Below are 21,414 nucleotides of genomic sequence, written 5' to 3'. Positions count from 1 at the left end.
AGAGTGTACATGTACAAGTGTGTTGTCTCTTCCTGTCATTCTGAGCCCACGAAGGAGTGACTCTGCTTCATCTAAAATGGCCTTGGCATGGTGTTTGTTTGCTGGCTTCAGGGGGGCTTTAAATCCCTTTCCAAGTGGGTTCCTGCTGTTAAGGACATCAAAAGTAGCATCAATGGTGCACAAGAATTGAACAGTGGCTGAACATCCAAAGAACTGGGGATATTTAAGCCCCCTCTCACAATACTCAATGGCATCAACCACACAGAGTTGGGCTGCAAGTTGTACCTTCATTTTTTGATTGCGCCACTGAATATGTGCCATCTTCAGTTTGTTGCCAAGGCGCAAACCCTCCTTCTCCTGAAGCTTGTTAAGCTCCTTGATGTACTGCCATCTTATCTGCTGGCCATCTTCTCTCACCAGAACCTTGACTGTTGAAAATACATTCCCGAAGAAGCTTGAGCATGTGACATGGATCCAAGAGAACATGGACTTTTTGTGTGAGATCTTCAGGATGGAAAAAGAAAGGTTTCATGTCCATGAGGTCCAACTTGGCACCAAGCTCTTTGACCATTGCAAAGTTTTGAGATGGTCCATCACATGTCAATGAGACAACCCTAACACCGATTTCATGAAGCCTAACTAGGCTCTCTCGGACAATGTTTGCTCTCTCTTGTCCGGTCATGCTGTTGATGAGGAAGTAAGCAATGGGAATCTTCCAGGATGCATTAACTGCAACAACCATGAGGACCAATGCTTGTGTTGCAATTACGTTTTCAATTTCACCAGCTCCGATGTCAACATAGCCGTGAATTTGGTCCCCCCCAAACTCAGTCTGCTTATGAATGTACATTTCATCCATCATCAATGAGCAAACTGTGTCCTTACCTAATCCTTTCTGATCAGCAACATGACTTTTTAAAGCTGTGAAAGAAGCAACAGTAAATCCAGGATCTGCCGAGATGCTACTATACCACTTTCTCATGGTTTGTGGATGAGGCAAAGCCAAAAGAAATTTCTCTCTGACATAGTCATAGGCTTTCGGAGAGTAGAAGTGCAGTATTGTGGCGAATTGTTTCAGATTCTCTGAAAACACAGACTTCTTCTTTTTTAGTCTTTGAAAGATCTCTCTTGGAACATCTTCAAGATCAGAAAGAAGAGAGGCACATTCCGATGAAATTAGAAGTTTCTTCTGAAGCACTTTGACTAAACCTTTCATTGAAGAAACTTTTGCCTTCAATCTTCTTGTGTGCTGGACTTTCAACCTCAGCTTTTTTCAAGCTGCACAGAGCTTTACCTCTGTAGCAGAAGCCATCCTCTTCAGTGTTCTTGGAGAATGAAAAACACCGTAAGAGTGATCACCCTGAGATACGGCCATTAGATCAAAACTTAGCTGTTTTGGCCTAATGTGACAGTGATCTAATGCTGTCCAATTTTTACTCTGATGTATGGGTTGATTGCTGCTACCTAGACCAACATCTTCCCCTGCATTCGCTGTCAGCGTAATGTCATCATAAATGACATCTTGAGCAACAAAGGCTTGTTGGGGTATGTCTTCCATCATGACATTGCTGTGATCAGCAATGAGATTTACAGCACTGCTACCATCACCTACATCTGAAACCTCCTCACCACTACTCAAAACAACCATGCCATTGTCACTTACCTCATTTGCACTTACCACCAAGCATTTTCCTCCTGGCACTTTTTCCTCTGGGAAGTGGAAAATGGTAGGCACAGCGGTGTTCTTTAGACATTTCCTCCCCTATTAAAATGTAAAAAGAAAAGGGAAAAAATGATTTAGACAGAAAATAGCAGTTATCCATTAAATCCATTTTGTGTTCATTTACTGTATTCATCTGTGTTACACTTACACTGTGCAATTAAGCAGTTTATTGTGGATAGTACTTCAGTTTAAATCAATACGTTTCTTTGTTAATAATAATATTTAAAATATCTCCATACCCTGGAATCAGTGCCGATGTGACAGCTTTCAAAGTGTTCACTGCACAGACGAGAGGCCTTGTTGGGAGTCCAGTTCTGTCTTCTCAGGTTGAGCATCCACTGGTCCAGCCTATCTAAACAGATTAACATTAGAACTGATTATTGATTGAAGTTTATGTTTCATATCTCTCTACCTCTGTGTGTAATGGCACACTTGGCATAGCTTCAATATATAGCTGATCTCTATCCGTCGAGTTGTACTTGTTATCGCATGTTTATGTTATAAAAATCATGACAGAAAATATAACTTTGAGTTTGTGGGCCGTCGAAATGAAGATCAACCATGTTACCTATTTGGTTCAGTTGCGTCTGGTTAATGTTAAACTTTATCTCAAAAATAACAATGACATATTACATTATTATTGGAAAGTACTAACGCAGAATTAATATCCAAAGTTTATTTTTAAATTTCGACATTTATGTTGAGTATAGCATTCATCATAACGTCGGATAATCATATTTAAAGTCTGTGGTTAACCACCGAGGTGAACTTTTAGCTTCACACAAACTCATTCTTTTCAACATCTTAACAACTAAAATTTCTAACTCTTCGGAATTACTTTTTTCCCCAATTAAATAGTGCTGGCTAGAGATGTTAACTTTAGCATCTTTGGCATGAATGGGAGATCGGCTAAACCATTGACCGTAAATAATGTGCTACACTGAGACCAATTGTACAGTTAGCCGGCTGGTTAACAAGCTAACGCTAAACAAGCTAGCCCCGCAAAAATAGACAGACACCTGCCGATGAGTATTCAATAAACCATTGACTGTAAATAATGGGCTACACTGAGGCCAATTGTACAGTTAGCTGGCTGGTTTACAAGCTAACGCTAAACAAGCTAGCCCCACAAAAATAGACAGACACCTGCCGATGAGTATTCAATAAATATATAACACTACTATATCACTCACCGAAAAAACTGCAGAATCGACTTCTTGGATGGTCTGTTACTACAATTAATCGCACAGCAAGACATATTCGTTAGAATATGTTCGTTAGATATTTGCTAAACAAACACTCCAAACGAAGAAAAAAAGACGAAGAAAGCTAATGGTTCAAGGTCGGGAACGGGATGAAGCCGAATTAAGCTAGTGTTGAGTACATAGCTCCTGCTCCTGACGCGACAGACAGATGCGACGCGCAGAGCTGTCAATCAAACTGTTACAACCCTAATATGGGCATAGCCGTTTTCCTTAATAAAAAACAATCCGATGAGTTATAAAAAAATTCACCCCCCCAACAGTGTGAGGAGAAGGGGCCGTCAACTTATCAGATATATCTCGTTTTTTGAACCAGGCTGTAAACATGTTAATTCCTGTGGTAAAAACGGGCTTTTTTGGCTGTGGGCCTATGGCACTTCCGGCGCTTCTGCAGCCAGCCTCAAGCGGAACCTCGAGGAACTGCAGTTTTTTGTACTTCCGCATTGGCTTCATTTTTCGAGACCGGAGGTTGCCCCTTGGCTTGTACACTTGACATATGGAACAAAGACCAACTGGCGCAGAGGGAAGGGAAGACACAGGATGCTTCAGAATTTTCAAAGGAAATACAAATCATTTCCTGAAGCATCCAAACCATACTGCACAAAACCCTGAGGTTAGTATCCATGTTGAAATGTTCAGTCTACTGAGGTGGTTTTGAGATTATCTATGTATATTGTCCATATCAGATCAACCTTATACCCCCCCCCCCCCCACACCAAGTTTCAGAAAAACCTGAAAGGAGCAGCTTTGCGGTATTAAATATTTATGCTCATGTCTTTTGTTGATGATGAGCTCTTTTAGTTTTTATTTTCACTTTCCCTTCTTTAATGAGTAGCACAGAGTCTACGAGTAATCTCCCTGTGAAACACTGCATGGAGAATAGAATATGACCAGGCTTGCGTGTGTATTAAATATGCTTTTGATTAAAGTCCAACTGAGAGACACATTAAATACAGATTATGACAGAAAGAGTTGATTTTTGACAAACCAATTCAGAAACGTGTCAAATCTTCATTTTGTCATGAAGAAAAATCATGGATAGGATTAAAATTGAAGTGATGAATCATGACAGCATGAGGTACTCCAGATGAGAAGAAAGAATTAATTTCATCCTAGAAGTGTGTGAGCTCCCAAACTGCCCTTTAGCTCCTGCTCTGCTGGAGCTCATTTATCTTCATAGAAAGAATTTCCAGAGTCCCACTACAGTGTGAAAATTATATTACACACATTAACAAGTAATACAATGTACAATGCTTTTTCCATTAGCTTATATAGCCATTCATATTATTCTATTCTTTCCCATTTAAATAGGGCAGTATTTTAAATATTAACAGTGAGTATGACTTGTAGATTATCCCTCTTAATTCCACTACTGAATAGTGTTAATTGGACCAAAAATGGGCTGTAGACTTGATTGTGTGAGAATCCCTATGACCATTTTATTCTCCCCTTTTATATGACCAGCAAGAAGTCTTCTTAATTAGTACCCCTACTGACAACAGGTGGCTATACCAACACATCCATAACAGATCATGTTGAGGGTTAATTAAGTGTGCTGTTTATGTTAGCTTAAAGGACATCTATTATAGTCACTTGCACCATTAATGTTGTCAGTCTGGGGCACCTATTGAGTAGTATTGGAAGATGTGTAGCTCAAAAACGTCCTTATTTAACCTCATTTCAGCTGCTGTCCATTTAAGGCCCCCCTCCCCACGTGCCCTCCCTTCGATTGGCCAGCTCTGTTATAATCTCAGGGAAATTTTAGCTTGGAGTAGGGCCTGTCCTTGAAGGAGCTGCTGGGGTGGGCATGTCCTACCACTTTGCTCCATGCTTTGCTCAAATACGTCTGCAGAACCTCACGTCATGGTTCCTGACAAGTCTCGCAGAGGAAAACCACGTCCGATACAATTGTGTATCTTATGTTTGAATGTCATATACTCATGGACGTGCTCTTGCAGATGCAGAATAAAAAATAAATAAATAAAAAGGTCTGCTTCACATGTCTTAGTCAGTTTTCACTCTGCCGACTCTATTAAAGGGGAAGACCCTTGCACAAAATATTAAAGGAGTCAGCATTAACTTATGGTTTCAAATTGTCTTGAACTCTGCTCTGTGAATCTCCTGCATTTGTGTGACCTATTTATCACCCTCCCCTATACCCCAATGGACCTTTGCAGTACTCATTTTACTTTTACTTCAACTTCTGACATTACTCCAGTTGTATTACACAGGGATAGAAGGGGTCCCTAACTAACAATGACTATTGTTCATGCAGACCTACAATTTCCTTCTTTTGATAAGGTCAGTCTGTTTAACCAATCATAGAAGACTAAAAAATGCATTTATTTTTAATTCAGGATATATCCGTCATCATATGCCATATTTTTGTCATCACTTGACATGTGATGTTTGACTCCTTTTTCTTTTATTAACTTCCTTTTTTTGTCTCTCCCTTCCCTTCCCTTTCATGTTCCATCTCACTCCATATGGCAGACGTAATTGGCATCAATTTTCTGCACAGCATCTTCATCTTCTCATCAAACATTGTGTCACAGCAGTCTGAAGTAAAGAAGTCAAAGCAGACAGTACCAAGACAGATTATACAGACACAGAACCAGGCATATATTTTCAGCAAAGAGAGACGCACTGCAGCCGCCTGGGACCGATATGGTGGCTGGTGTTCATTATGGTGGCTCATCACAACCATTATGTCTCAGAGGATCTGGATAAACAACAATATTTGTTCCCATCCCAAAAAAGTGAATCAGCTTGTGAATTAATTTACAACAAACATAGGATATGACAAGCTATAAATATGCACCTTGAAGAAGAGACCAAACTGCATGTTGCAGGTATGCATGAGTATGTACAGAATGAAAAGTAGATCCATTTGTCTATGTCACAATACATAGGTGTTATTGAGTTACTGACCTTAAGCATCAGAAAGGATCTCAGTACAGATTTGTTTCTCCTTTGGATCATTTATAAGAAATATCACCGTCTAATTTGAATGAGAGTTTAATTATAGCTACCCTTCAAAACCATTATTAAATCTCAACATTGCTATTAGATTGATTGTAATTTCAAAGACTTTGTATGATTGGGTCCATTCAGCAGGTTGCTCATCAGCTCTCCTGCAGCGAATAACATTTCTGAAATTAGTGGAAATATCCCATTAAGGCCAGAAGCTAATGAGGTAGTAAAAAAGGATTTCAATTCATGAAATTAATAATGTGTGTGCTTTTTTTAAAGGTCACATATTATGCAAAATACACTTTACTATTGTTGCCTGTCTACAAACCCCCCAGTTATGAGAAAAGTCCATCTTTTCCCTGCTCCACTTTTCAGAAGATGTGTGCTGTTTGGCGATTTTCCCTTCATGACATCACAAAGGGAAGTAACCCCGCCCCCAGATCGGTGACACTCCCACAGCTAGGTGATTGTTCTGCCTTCTCACCGTAAACAATCAGGCATGGTACAAGAAAGCCAAGGCCACACAAGCCCTTTCACAGGTGCATGGTCAGACACAGCTCATTTACATATTTAAAGGTACAGACACAGAAACAGCCTGTTCAGAGCAGGGCTGAAATAGAGGGGTTTATAGGCATGATCAAATACAGGATCAGAGTAGATTTTCAGCAAGAAATTCCAAATGAATGTTTTGGGAAGTTCTGAGTCTTTTTAAACTGGTTGAAAGGAAGTTTAAATTACCTTTAAGTTATCCCCTTTTCACCAGCCTATACATTAACTAAGAGGCATACAAATTTAAAGGTAAATTACATACAGGAATGCAAATGATTTAGTGCAAAGCCTAAAGAAGAAATGCTTACAATACACAATTTGTCTTCTAGTTTTGGCTGAGCTACAGCTAAACTGGTGGTGGTCCAACCTTTATATATACAAAATAAATGAGTGATTATTTTTACTCCACTGGTCGCTCCATTGTATCATGGCTAAATGAGCAAACGCTCAGCCCTGACTGAAAATGTGTGAGTTGCCTACACTTATTTGTGTTCAGATGAAACCAGACACTCTCAGTAAGCCTAAACCCCCAACCACTTTAAACAAAGCCAATCCTTTGCTGATGTTAGACATCACAAAATCTGATATTAACCAAGAGAGAGTGAAACTAAAATCAATTCAAACATAATCTGTCAGAACATAATGTTAATGTTCTGTATCAATCCATCATAGAGCAAAGTATACAATATACCAGAACAATAATTTACAGCTTTTTTTTTCTCACTAAACGAGCTTAATCACATCAAATGACTGTCATCTCCAGCAAAGAACAAATACAGAAAATTGCAGATTAAATTTTAACATCCAGGAGTTTATATTACAGACCCTGCCACTAAACGCCAACCAGTACAGCACAGTGACCACATACAGATTAGGATTGTAGGTTTTATCTAGTTTTTGTTCTCTCACAGAGCAGGATTCTTACATTAAGACAAACTAGTCGCACCACACTTTGACAACGAGAGGCCTTGCTGTTTGAGGCAGCAATACTCATTATCTTCAGATCAAAGTCTCCACTGTGTAGGCGTCACTCAGGGAGAATCAGACATTGTTTCACAAAGACACACTCAATGGCTGGATAGTACAGACATCATTTAACTAGCCTTTGTTCTGTTTAATCCTAAAACTATCAGGGGGTATTATGTTACTACGTTGTTTTGAGAAAGTTCCAATAAAGGTTTTTTGCTTCTTCTTCTTAAGAAGTATAACTTCTGTATATCTCGAAGGAGATGGTGTTGTTGGCCAGTCAGCAGGGTTCCATAAAGGCGAACTAGGCCATTGCCTAGAGCGGCATTGTGGTTGCTTTTAAAAAATAAAAATAAACCAACCAAAAGTTTGGCCATCTTTGTTTAACATCATTACCATTGAATTGGTGTAATCTGTACATTTACTCCTATGCAATAAAATGCCCTTGGGGCTCCTGTATTCTAGTTAGTGCGCACGTGCCATGTGCGGAGGCTGTTGTCCTCCAAGGTGGCAAGGTTGAATCCGACCTGTGGTTTATTTTCCCGCATGTGGTTTACCACTCTCTCTATCTTTCCCAATTTCTGACTCTATCCAGTCTCTCCAATAAAAGGCCTAAAAAGCCCCAAAATATTTTCTAACAAAAAATCCAAAAGCCCTCACAGGACAGAGATCTCTCCTGGTGTAAGAGAGAGTAAACCAGCCACCAGAGCTACTGGTTTGCTCGACATGCTTTTTTGCCCTCTGAATGGGGAGTCATAATGGTGTGACACCTGTGCTTGTTGATTCAATAATGTAGTTCACAGCTCAGACTCCTTTCCTGAAAAACTTGTCCGGGATACACTTTTTAAATTGTAGGGATTGTACACAGTGTGCCACAAACATTTTGATAAAAAAGAGGATAATAAAAAAAAGGTGGAAAAATCCTCAGGGAGATGTGAGCAGTAAACAACAGTGAGTCTCCCAGGAAAACAGGTTGGATGGAAACTATGATGTCCCTTGATGAGGCAGATTGCCTACTCTGTGAGACTGAAGCTGAATCTGTCCAAGTGTGTCGGATGGTGTTAATTACAGCGGCTAGCAGCTTTGACACCGTGACCGAGAGGTGGCCGTGGATTAAGATCTCATTAGAGCAAAGCTCTGCACTGGACATGGTGGCATGCTGAGAAGCTGTGATACCGCTCCAAGAATAGACAAACAGAAAAAAAAGAATCATGCAATTGGGTGGGCTCAGGGGCCCGCCTCACTCAGTCAGGGGATAAAGAGACTCTCCTGTCCTATGTGGCCAAAAATCTTTGTCTGAAAAACCCAATAGTTGGCATCAGAAGATTGTTTCCTCGCTCTTTTATCTCATTTCTGTTTCTTTAGTTTAATTACTGTGTGTCCCAAATACAGAGGAAGAGGTATTTCCTGATACGACTGAACTGTGTTTTTATAATTTGCATTTTTTTTTTTTAAATCAGACTACAGGCAGGGTTAAATCAAAAACAACACAACATATACCTGTTATAACATACATACCTCACTAGGTCATAAAAACTGATGAGTTATACTGAAGACTTACATCATTCAAAACTAGTTTCAATTTTTTTTATATTTTTATTTTTTAAAGGTCACATATTATACTCATTTTGAACAAGTAAGATAATAAGTCTCAGAGCTCGCCAGAACATTTATTTGAAATTCTTGATTGAGTGCACATTTTCTGAAAAGTGGAGCAGGCAAAAGACGGAGAGGATGGCTTTTTCACGTCATGGTGGTATTTTAGACAGACTAGGGCCACATATTAGTGTAACAAAACCTTTGTAAAGTGTATTATCCACAATATGTGACCTTTAAGATTTAATTGTTTTGGCTTAATTTGATAGGACAGCCAATAGAGTTGGAAACCAGGGAGAGAGACTGTTGAATGACATTACTTAACAAAAACATTAAGTAAAATAATTTATTCCAAAGTTAAGAGTCCCTAAGTTAGTTTCTTACAAAGCTACAGTCTGTAACGCTACAGATGTAGTAAAATCAGTTGAAATGAAAATAACTTTAGCCAATATGATCAGAGAATCAAAGGGCCATGACATCCACTACTCATTTACACTTTAGAAGTAAATAAAAGAAGGTGATACAGTGATTGGGCTGTTCAAATTTGCCCATTAAGAGATAACGTGTGTTTTTCTTGTAACTAATGGAGCTCAGCTTAAGTTCAAAGCAGGAAGACTGGTTATATTCTCTAAAACATTCATTCAACTAAGCCACTCCCTCTCTACCACTTCCTCCCTCTCCCTGCTCTGGTGATCAGCTCATTATGGTAGTAGTAGCAGTAATTATTTATTTCGGTCACAAGAAAAAACAAAAACATTTTGACCGAAAAGGTGTAGGCTGAATCTTTACCTTATTACACCTACCCTTGTTACAAATCTTATTATTTAAGACACTACTAGTTTGGTTACAACAAAACAAAACATATCAGAACAAAATTTGTTCCAAGAATTTATTTCAAAACAAAACAAATGAAACAAACAAAAAACGAAACAGAAATCACACTCACAGAAAATAATCAAAAACTGACCTTTTATATTTGATAAACACCATTTTTTTTAAAACAAAAATTTAAATCTGGAAAGTGAACTACACGTTCTTAATTCCATGGCATAAGTATTCCACAAGTTAACCCCTTTTACTGAAATACACCTGTTCTTTATGTTTGTCCTTACCTTTGGTTTTTTATACACACGTATTCCCCTTAGTTCATACCGACTCTCTCTAGTTTCAAACAAACCTCTGAATACTGTTGGGAAGCAAATGATTGTGTGCCTTGTACATTATCTGAGCAGTTTGTAGATCTACTAGATCGCTGAATTTTAAAGCGTGTATGTTAATAAATAGTGCGTTAGTTGGTTTGTACTAATCAGATCTATTTACAATTCTTATAGCTTTTTTCTGTAGCATGGAAATGGGATGAATGTTGGTTTTGTATGTGTTTCCCCATACCTCCACGCAGTAGGTAATGTATGGAACTATGAGTGCACAATACAATATATGCCCTTGAGCAAGGCACCTAACCCCCCCACCAGCTCAGGAGTGTCCACTGTGGGCAGCCCCCTCACTCTGAGACCTCTCCATTAGTGCATGTCCATAGGATCTTGTTTGTGCATGTGTGTGTATTTCAGCCTATGTTTGTGTAGCATGTTTACTAGACAGAGTGTGAAAACGAATTTCCCCTCGCGGGATTAATAAAGTATAAATTATTATTACAGCCAGATTCTGCCACAACCTCTCTCAACCAATCATCCTGCTGCTGTCACATTTTTAAACCTGTTCTCTCTCTCTTCCAGTCATTTTGTCATTTCAGTGCGATCGCTACGACCCTCACCTCCACCACAGTCACCTCCATTCCAGCTCAGCAGGGTTCAGACACCGCCTCAGAAACCCACTCCTCATCACATCCTGCATTCTTCTATCACCATCACCACCAGGGTCTAGAATCCATAGGGGGGGTATCCAATCCTGCTGTCGGCCTCGCTACCCCACTGAGTGTGTGAAGTCGCCATGATAGAGTCTTACCGCTTTTCTTTTTATTGAACTGTAAAATAAATTATTGTTAACTCTCACATAAGCCTGAATGAATTAAGTTTATCACGGTTTCTACTCTAGATTCCAACAACATTTAAAACAATCTGTTGTAGGTTATTTGAAGAATAATATTCTTGTCTTTTTTTTGGATAAGAATGTTGGATTCTGTAAGAACAAGAAAACCACCAAAAGGAGATGACTGGGGTTTGGGAACATGTGTAAGTAACAGCACAAAACACATTCTGCCTCTCTGTGTACATATATATATATATATATATATATATTGGAATGGCAAAGAGGAGCAAATATAAAAGAAGTAGCTTGTAGCTTAAAAAAGGAAACCCACTTCACAGGAGTTCTTCTACTCTGGTAGTCATGAGACCATTAATCTGGAGTAGGAACCTCACTCCTGACGTTTGATGAGTAACAATAAGAACAGCAGGATGTGTTTATACCTGAGTAAGCTCTTTGAACACAATGTTCTTCTACACTTGATGTTTCATTCATGGGAAGGGGAGAGCTCTAAATGTATACTTCCTTCTTCCACCCACAGACAGACATACCTGTGGGAATCGCCTACAGATCGACATGCGTCAACAGACGGACACATCCAACTGTTTTTACTTCCATCACAAAGTCAGTAGCAGCAGCTTGAATTGATTGAAGCATTCAGCTAGAAACAAATAAAGAACCATTTCATCTCTTTCATAAAACGCACACGTAGGAAAACACACAAACACACACAGAGAACATGCAGGGTGTTTTTAGGGTTCTACACTGCTGGAAAGCGAGCACCTGCTGTATCTGCCCTGCAGGAAATCTGCTTTAATCAAAAGAGGTGTCAGGAACACAAACACACACTATCAGAGCCTGACCCTGGGAATGTGGTGATAGTGTATGTGTCTGAGACTGTGTGTATCTGTGTGTGTGAGAGATGGTGATGATGTGTTGAAGATAAATGTTTCTTCACAGATATATGTTCCAATCGTTTTTGAGCGTACATGTTTCATATTCCCCTGTGTGGTTTGTAATGTATCGTACAGTATGAGCCCCACAGGATGTCACTTTTTTTGTCTTCTTTGCACACCTGTCATCACACTCTCACTGTGATGACAGTCACAATCTTACAGCTTTCATGTTTTTTTTTTTGCATTCTGTGTTTTGTTGTTGTAGAGAATATTCAAAAAGGTGGAAACCTGTCAAAGTGACAAATAGATTAAAAATGGAGGGATGCATCCACCCAGCGCTCTCTTTTCCTTCAAAGCATTTTAAGACTGATTTCTTTCTCCTGCAATCTAAGATGCCACAGTTCTGGATGATCAATTTGGGACATCCCAAATTAATCAAATAAATACACAAATAAAAGAGTGTGTTTCAGGCATGTGAGGGATATCTGTGAATCCATTTCACACAAACATTCAAGACCATCTGAATAAAGCTTTCACTCAGGTCTGGTTGTCCCCTCACAGAATGCAAATGAGAATATGTAGCTGTGTACCATCAGAGCTTTGTGCTGCTGTAAGATTAGCATACAACATGATAAGGTAGACTTGTGGGTCCTCACACGCACACATGAAGTTGAAGCTAACCAGGAACCTCCTTGCTGCAAGGCAACAGCGCTAACCACTACACCACCATACAGCTCAAATTGGTAAATTGTGTATGATAAATGGACTTCAGCTTGTATTCCAAATACTCAAAGAGCTTTATACACTGCAGGTCACACCAGTCACACATTAATGGCTCTGTAAAGTGTACATCAGTATTAACTAATCCATTCACACGCAGGTGGCGAAGCAGCAAAATCAACTTGGGGTCAAGGGTCAGACATATGGCTGCAGAAGTTGGCGATCGAGGAAGGTTGAGACGACCGACTCTATAACTGATCCACAGCCGCTCCAGAGTTTGAAATTGGAGACATGGATGTAGATTTTCAGTACATATCTCTCTGCATTCTTAAATTCAAACAGTGCTACCCTCTAGACATGGGAACTAAAACTTAGATCATTCTTTACTGTTACACCCAGTCATTGATTTACATTTTCAACGTGGAGACAAATCTAATTTCTGCAGGAATTATTCTTGTTTGTGTTTTCAAGGGAATTTAGATGACTTATGGTGATTCTTTAATTTCCCATTTTGCCCGTCAATGGTTGCAGAGTTATTGCTGCTGTGAAACACTGCTGAATAAATATGAAAGAATGTATAGTTAGGTGATAACCACATTCATTTCTGCCTCTGTCTCTGGGTGGTGGTAAGCCATTTAAAAAACATTAATTTCCTTCTCATTAAGAGGAGGATTGCGCTTCACAGCAGCAGTTACTTCTTAGAATAATGAGGTGTTGATATCAGAGAATCAGGCTACAAGTGTGTGCACACGAACACACTGAGGATCAGTTATATGAGTTTTACTTTGCTTCTGGAAACTGGGTTTCATACATGCACACACAAAGGAACATATCACTGTGATGTGGAAATTTGAAATGTGCTTGAAAGAAAAATGTGTTTAATGAAATGTTTGATTGTCAATTTCAAAAACAAAATTTCTCCTTTGACTGGAAAATTACTCTTTAATACAAGCCAATATGCTGCACACAGGCAGCACAGATGAGCGATTAAGCTCGCTGAAAACAGACATACACTGTTACCCTTTTTAGTTTTTCCATCCACTGTTTCTCTTTTCTTTAATAACGGCTCATTGGCTGCACAACTGCCATTGATTTATGGCTGCACACTTAACTTTGTTATGCACCCTTGCACTGTGTATGTGTCTGCAGTAACTTGTGTGTTTTCTATTTGTTTTTGCTCCAGCTCATTCAACAGCGCACACAAAGAGAGAGAGAGAGAGAGAGAGAGAGAGAGAGAGAGATCAATAAAGAAGACAAGTGCAGCTGCAACAGAAAACAATGTTTTACATAAAAGCAACTACTGACACAGAGAAGGAAAACAGAGCAAAATGTAATTTCATTACAGCACTGCCAATCGCCTAAGGCCCTTTTATGACAATCCAAAACATGTGGTGCAAAGCGATCCGGGGCGTGTCCAACTAAATTTTGCTAGTTGCTACAATCTGGGCGCCAAGTTAAGTCCAGAGTGCAAAGAGGTTGGATTAACTTGCTTAATTATACATAGCTGTGTTCTGGGAGTAACATGAATCCAACCAATCAGAGTGTAGTCTATTTTCTCTGCTGGATATTTCACTGTTTTCTCCTAATGCACGCCTAATGGACACTGCATTCATATCTGAGGGCTGCTACAGCCCTTTGGGTTGCATATGCATGTGGGGCGGCTGGGGCTCGGTTGGTAGAGTCTGTCGTGGAAGGTTGAGTGTTCGATCCCCTGCTCCTGCTGCTTCATGTCTGATCAACTAAGAATCACTCAGCTGAGTGATTCTCAGTCGATCGAGAGATGTTTAGTCAATATAAAATACAATTGTAAAATAGAAACGTGATTTCAATTTCATCTCATTGAAGTGTTTCCGACACATAGACGATACCTGTGTGGGGAGCCCAAGTATACTTCCGACCTGTTTGTATTTAAATTTTCATTTATTCATGAAATTGCTGCGTGCATGAGAGAGAGAGCGAGCGAGAGAGCGGGGGAGAGAGAGAGAGCGCGCAAGAGAGTGCAGGCACGCGCAAGGACGTGCAGGTAAAACCGGGGCGGGTAAATGTTTTACCAAAAAGTCATATATAGAAACTGTGCTATTTAAGCGCATTTGATGTAGCTGCAGCTACTTTTCTCTGCTCCTCTCTGCTGTCATGACCGTGAGCATCGCGGGGCACGCTGAGACACACCAACATACAGCGCAAACGCACACACACACACACACACACACACACACACACACACACACACACACACACACACACACACACACACACACACACACACACACACACACACACACACACACACACACACACAGTAACTAGTAGCTAGTTTTTGTGGTGGAATTTCTGTAGTTATTTAGATTATAATGTACAGACGTCATTAGGTTTATTCACTGTTCACGTCAGTCAGACCTGACAGAGTTCAGTTGTTATTAGAACACCAAGTACAGCTTAGAGAGTGTCAACTGTTTTTGCCTGATATCTGCAAGGATGTTTGGTAGACTTGTTGGCCCTCACTTATCAAAAACCAGCGCAGATTTGGGTGTAGAAATCATCGTACGCCAGTGCATGAAACGTGCATATCTGCCTGATCACAGCGTACGCAAGACCGGGTGTTGATAAGTGTGGCGGCTGGAAACAATCGTAATTTAAATACCACGTCCCTATTTATTCATGGTTCCACTTGTCCACGCCCCCAGAATTTACAACATGGAGATGCGTAATACGAAGAAGAGAAACTTTTCCAAGATGGAGATTGAAACAATCACTAGGGAAGTTGAAACAAATAAAGTTGTGCAAAGTTCATTCATATGCTTTTATTTATGTTTCACATGGTTCACCACCAGGCACTAGTGGCCTCCAGCCGTCGGCTGCACAAGCCCCGTGCTGGCCAACAAACACGAGTGGTGCTTACCGAAGAGGTCCTGGAGAGACAGACAGAGATATGTCGATCAATGACAGAGATAAACCGCTCTCTAATGGCAAGAAGAAATTAATGACAACCTGAAACATAAAAAACAAAAAAATTAAGTGTATGACTGAAAATTGTGTGATGTCTATTTCTGATAACCTATTTGCCAAACGTAAGAATTTCTCACTTACATATTAGAAACGCTGGATTAGGTCCTGTCTCCGTCTTACAGCTCCCATGTGTGGCTCTGCTGGCCACGGCTCTCTTTGCATGGGCTCATCTGGATGCAGCTCATCAAATGGCACCTGGTTAGTCTGCGCAATATTGTGCAGAACCCCACAGGCCAAAACCATGTCACACACTTTTCTCGCTGTGTACAGCAGAGTTCCTCCTGCTGATCCAAGGCAGAGCCATCTCCCCTTCAGTAACCCGATGCAGCGCTCCACTGTGGCCCGTGTGCGTATGTGCACACCGTTAAATCTGCGCGCCTGCTCTGTTGCAGGATTTGCCAGTGGGGTAACCAGGTAATCACTGAGAGGGTATCCTTTGTCACCTAGTACATGAATAACACCAACCAGTTAGTAATATGAATGCCTGTAGAATTTTAATTTAACGCAGCACTTACCCAATAGATGACTCCGACCCTGCAGCGCGCCCCCCTGCAGCCGTCTCCCCACACTGCTATTCTGCATTATAAAAGAGTCGTGTGTCCCCCCAGGCCAACGGGCTACCACGTTTAGCAGAGAGAGCTTGGCATCGCAAATTATCTGGACGTTAATGGAATGATAGTTTTTGCGATTAATGTATGCGTAATCATTCATGGATGGTGGCTTCAGACGCACATGGGTACAATCAATCGCACCAATCACATTAGGAAACCCAGCAATCTCATAAAATCCTCTCTTAATCACAGTTTGCTGAGCGTCATTGTAAGGAAATCTTATGTATTAGGCAGAAAACGACTTTATGGCTGCACACACGGCTGGCATCGTTCTGCTAATGGTTTGCTGGGATATACCAGACCTATCCCCGATCTCCTGCTGAAAGGTCCCGGTGGCCAAAATCCCCAGCGTGGAGAGCACCTGCACTGGCACAGGTACGGCATTGGAGCGCCCAGGTGTCCCGCCTCAAATGTGGCTCCAGAGTTTGGCACAACTCCATAAGGAGATGCCTGGGCAGTTGAAAGCGACTCAGTAGCCACTCATCGCTTTCCATAAATACATATCTGCGGTCGCGAAAGACCCTCTCCCGTCTTAGGGGCGCATAGAGGTCCTCTAATAGAGCCAGATCTGCCATTGCTGAGAGTTGATGACAATTAAAGCTCTTATTTAAATATGTTTCTGCATGCGCATCTGACCTATCACATAACAGACCGGTTAACCTACTCATTGTTTTCAATTAATGTAATTGACGTCACAGATCAGTCTAGGTGGGTCAATGTGACACATATCTTTTGGGATATATGTGATGCCTTTCGAGGAGTTCTGCAGATGTGATTGAGCAAGACACGAGTACAGAAGTGTGATGTTGAATCATGTCTCCTCATGAGTATTCATCTTATGTATAAACTTTCATCAACGTAAGCCATCTAAGTCTTATTGTGTGGAGTCAAGTTCTTAGTAATTTCCTCAACAGTTTTGACAAAATGATATATCATCATCATTAACAGTTCCTAAGCTATGATTGGACGATGAATGGTTGTAGGAGGGTACAGCAGAGAGCTGCCATGAGTTTGTTTAAGTGTTAGTTACAATGAAACACTATTAATGATCCTGTCAATCTTAAAAGTGTTTATGCTATTTCAAAGATTTGTCAAATATTCCTAATCAAGCCATTCCATTTAGTAATCAAAACAACTTGCTGATCTCTGTATGACTCATCATAATGCAGCTAAAATTATCAACAAAAGGCATCATGACAGCTTCATGTTGATCACTTTGACTTTGTTATGGCTTTGAGCTGTCAAAGTGGTTCTGACAAATGCTCCCATGTGACACCATTTCACACACACACACACACACACACACCCACACACACACACACACACACACACACACAAAGCTGTCAGTGGTTCCACATGTTTAACAAGCTGCCAGAAAAACCACACAATGAACAGCACCTTGTTGAGAAATCAATCAGGTATCTCAAAAGAAGCCCCACCAGTTACATGTTAATTAGTATTACTAAGGTATGCATTATTCTGATCAATTGTTTTTTTAACAATATATGTTTGGCCATGTTCCTTTTATTGACAAAAGAGCTGAAAAGAGAAAAAGTGTGAGTAGAGAGAGAGAGATGACATGCAGCAAAGGGTCGAGGTTTAGAGTCAAACCAAAGGCCTCTGTGTGGAGTGCTCTATAGATCATAAGTTCTAAACACTGAGCTTAACCGGGAACTATAAAAACTTCATGACAGAACTGTTTTAGGGGGCGGTATAGATCAGTCTATAGGAACTTGGGTTGGGAACCGGTTCAAGCCCCCATGCGGACCAAATCTGGAAATTGGTCTGGTAGCTGGAGAGATCCCAATTCATATCCTGAGCACTGCTGAGGTGCCTTTGCTGAAACCCCCCACCAGCTCAGAAGTGTCCACTGTGTGCAGCCCCCTCACTCTGAGACCTCTCCATTAATGCATGTCCATAGGATCCTGTTTGTGCGTGTGTGTAGTATGTTCAACAACAGAGTGTAAAATTGAATTTCCCTTCGCGGGGGTTACAAAGTATATATTCTTCATCTAAAAATGTAGACAAAAAAACTCTCTTTTTTAAGTTTCCATCAACTTACTGAATGTTTTTTTTCCTTCTTTAAAATGTGAGCTTACAAACCCCTCCAGCTGAAAACTTTGATTAAATATAATATATTAGACAAAATGATACCCCAGTCTATGGGCTCATGTTAGAGTCGTCTCTCAACCAGAAGAGACGAGGGTTCGATCCCCAGCTCCTGCTGACACCTGTCCGATGTGTCCTTGGGCAAGACACTTAACCCAGCTGCTCCGTCAGCAGTGTATGAATGGGATTAGTTACTTCTGATGGTCTCACTACATATCAGCCTCTACCATCAGTGTGTGAATTTGTAGGTGTGTCATGCGGTGTAAATGTGCTTTGAGTAATCGTAAGATTAGAAAAGCGCTTTATAAGCTCAAATCCATTTCCCATGTCACTGTTTATAACAGAGGCTGTTTATACTCTCCTGGATAGTACACTTAAAGAAAAACATTGTTCCTGAAAATTAAGAGTATGCCCACTTCTTCAGATACCACTGCAACGCTGTTTATACTTATTTATTAAACATTTGAATTTTCTAAGGTCTGTAACTTTTACAGATTTTAAAGTCATAAATCAGGAGGCACATCAACAAAAGAATGAAATAAGAAAAGAGACAGAGAAAAAATCTGAAAAAAGGGAGGGAGACTAGAAATGAAAGCTGAGGGAGGGGAGGAGGTAGAGTGGAAAAGAGAAGCAACAAAATGGAAAGTGAGGATGCTGACTGAGAACAGTTTGTGTGTCATTTGTGGCAACCAGGGGGGATGGTGGAGGAGCTCACATTAAAATAGGACACACAAGACCAGAGATCATGAACATTTACTGTCTTTTTACATTTAAAGGGATTAGGAGATACTTTAAACTAAGGTGTCTTGACGTCAGGGTTCTTCAGCTGTATGCTATCCCATTAATTAAATGCTTCTTCACTGTCCTGTGGGCAAAGCAGAGTGAGAGAGAGCGAAAGAGAGAGAGAGCGGTGAGCCTTTGGTTAAGTCTTGAGTGTTTACTCAATAAGCTGCCCAGCTGCTTGGTTGGTATCAGTGTGACACTTCTTGGTCCTGCTGCATGAGCCTCTGTTCCCCTCACGATGCTGCTTGGTGGTAAACTCTGCTCTGATTACCTGATGGGCTGCAGGTGCGTCTAATGCCACGTGCCCAGAGGCTGCAGAACCTGAACTGAGAAGAGCACTCCCTCTATCACCTCCCCCAGCCTGAGCTTGGGGATCTGCCCCGACACATTGGGAAATTTCTTTCGAAGCGGTTCTTACAATGAAGCTCAAAACAATTCAGTTGTGTGTCTTTTTTACAAGTTTTCTATAAAAGTGTTTTTTTTTTCCTGGTTAGATAATGATTAAATTAAAAAAAGAAATACATGTATCATCAAGGTTTGCCTTGTACAAAGACATTCCTGACACCTTGAAGGACTGATACTAAAAATGTTTGTGATGAATTGATTTTCTCTGTCAGAAGCCAATTCTTCTCTGGCATTCAATTACAGGCAATAATCTAATGTCGCATTTTCATGTTTACATCTACAACTACTCCTTATGGACATTTATCAGGAAATATTTTGACATGTTACCAAATATTATGTGCAGGAAGCATTGAAAAATAATGAAAACAAGTCTAAATTAAACATTTAAAACTATGCTGCAGTTCTAAAAGGAATATATATATATTAAGCTATATAGATAATGCATTGAAGATGTCATGCTGGAACCTTTCTTTGGAACTGGCCTCAAACCAAACTTTGAACTCACTGTGTCATATTATCTAAAGGCCCCATTTTAAGAATATTCCCTCACAATACGGCTGGATTATGTACAAGTCTTTCTGGTTGGAAACAACCAATGACAAGATGATCTCAGCCCAGAAAAAGCCATATTTAACTTTTTATGTAGACAGATAAAGAGTTATTCCATCTCCTTAAACAAAGTTTTATGTGGACTTAATTTATTTCAAGTTTGGTATTTTGACTCTGTGAAACCTCTCAAGTAGCTATGCTGATTTACAAATAAAAATAACTCATTTATTTTACATTGGTGTCTGTGAAAACCTTCAGTTCAGTGTCAGGCCAAGTCCACATGTAGGCGTTTATTTTTTCCTCCATTAAAAAAAAGAATCCTGTCCACACGCTAAATTCTCGAAAACATCTTCCTCTACAATAACCATTTCATTTACAAAGTTGTCAATTCAGGCGCTTCTGCTCGTCAATATAGTGGGAGAGAAACTGTGTATGTTTGTGTGGGTGTGCTATCACACTAATCTCATGTAAACAAAAAGTGACAGCGTTGCACAATGACGTCAAACTAAGGAGAAACCAGCACACAGTGACATTGCAAGACCCCGTCTATATAAACACCTGACAATTTTCATCTTGGAATGAGTTTTCCCAAAGATAGATTTTCAGTTAGTGATGGTAAAAGCAGTTCTTTTCAGTAGAATCAGTTCAGTAAAGTGATTCGTTCAAAAGTTTCGTTCACCGAATCGTTCAGTACTTCTCTGCAGCTCTGTCTGTGAATCAGAATTTAATAAGCTGAAACATGGCCGAACGTTTAGTTCTGCTCGCGATCGTACTGAGAACAGCCGGTGGTGAATAATAAACCAATGAGCTGAGAATTTTGTTGGATAAAGTTACAGTTTGCAAACTGAAAGCTGCTAAAACAATCACATTTATTTTCCCCGACCGTTCTGTTCAGTACGTTCAGTACACGTTCAGTTCGTTCACTGAACGGGAGCTCCGCTCTTCCTCTCAGCTCCGCCTCCGAGTCACTCTCTTCCTCTCGGTACGTTCAGTGAACGAAACACTGACTGAACGTGAACGAGCGAGACTGCGAGTCACCAGCCTCAGTCACACACACACACACACACACACACACACACACTGTACTGACTGAGGAGAGGAGGGAGGGCGGGCTTTGAGCGACTCTTACGGTCTGTAGAGAGAGAGACACGAGACAGGAGAGAGGAGAGCGCAACTGAAGTTGAGAAAAGAACGACTCTTTTCAGTAAGTGATTCAGTTCAGTTCGTTCACCCAGATGATTCGTTCGTTTTGAACGAATCGTTCACGAATTACACATCACTAT

At 40.4% G+C, this 21,414-nt stretch overlaps 1 protein-coding gene across 1 annotated transcript; it reads right to left on the bottom strand.

Moving 5' to 3' along the window:
• Positions 1-949: 949 nt before the first annotated feature.
• On the bottom strand, positions 950-16,860 carry LOC132993155 (uncharacterized). Its single transcript, XM_061062834.1, has 5 exons — positions 16,647-16,860; positions 15,795-16,117; positions 15,568-15,577; positions 1,963-2,075; positions 950-1,762 (listed from the first exon to the last, which is right to left on the bottom strand). Exons 1-5 carry the CDS (start codon positions 16,858-16,860, stop codon positions 1,274-1,276), a joined length of 1,149 nt encoding a protein of 382 aa, XP_060918817.1. The 3' UTR covers positions 950-1,273.
• Positions 16,861-21,414: the final 4,554 nt, after the last annotated feature.

Source organism: Labrus mixtus, chromosome 18 (assembly GCF_963584025.1).
Source record: "Labrus mixtus chromosome 18, fLabMix1.1, whole genome shotgun sequence".
Lineage (NCBI taxonomy): Eukaryota > Metazoa > Chordata > Actinopteri > Labriformes > Labridae > Labrus > Labrus mixtus.
The sequence above is the reverse complement of the archived record's forward strand: the minus strand, read 5'-3'. Positions and strand labels throughout refer to the sequence as shown.